At 53.9% G+C, this 449-nt stretch overlaps 1 protein-coding gene across 1 annotated transcript in view; it reads left to right on the top strand.

Moving 5' to 3' along the window:
* Positions 1 to 449, top strand: part of LOC127750352 (heat shock 70 kDa protein-like) — a gene marked incomplete in the record, with an annotated part of 18,278 nt that overhangs the window by 7,064 nt on the left and 10,765 nt on the right. The window contains 1 exon segment of the mRNA XM_052271838.1: positions 355 to 449. Within this exon segment, the coding sequence (XP_052127798.1) occupies positions 355 to 449 (95 nt within the window).

Here is a 449-nt window from a genome sequence, read left to right as displayed (position 1 = left end):
TCTAGGGCTTTCTTCGAGGACCTGTGCGCCGAACTGTTTAAAAAGACAATTCAAGTTAGCAAGCAGGTGCTGGCCGATTCAAAGGTGAGCAGGATGTGCTATATTGTGTATTTCGACTAACGGAGGAAGAAGAATAATAGCGGGTAGAACATAAAGGTTCCTGATTGGTCGAACGCTCACCCCCACTACCGGCGTGACGTAGAGGCGGGAAGCTCTCGGCAAATCGGTAACGTTTATGTTCTACCCGCTCTTCTTCTTCCTCCATTAGTCGAAATACACCATTAAGCTTCTCCAGTTACGTGAGCTACGTGAGTCATGCCGTACTCGGTTTACAGGTGACGCGCGCTGAGGTGCACGACGTGGTGCTGGTGGGCGGCTCCACCCGCATCCCCAAGGTGCGCGCGCTGCTCCGGGACATGTTCGGCGGCAAGGAGCTCCGCCAGTCCATC

Source organism: Frankliniella occidentalis, unplaced genomic scaffold (assembly GCF_000697945.3).
Source record: "Frankliniella occidentalis isolate FOCC.00 unplaced genomic scaffold, Focc_3.1 Scaffold176, whole genome shotgun sequence".
Lineage (NCBI taxonomy): Eukaryota > Metazoa > Arthropoda > Insecta > Thysanoptera > Thripidae > Frankliniella > Frankliniella occidentalis.
The sequence above is the reverse complement of the archived record's forward strand: the minus strand, read 5'-3'. Positions and strand labels throughout refer to the sequence as shown.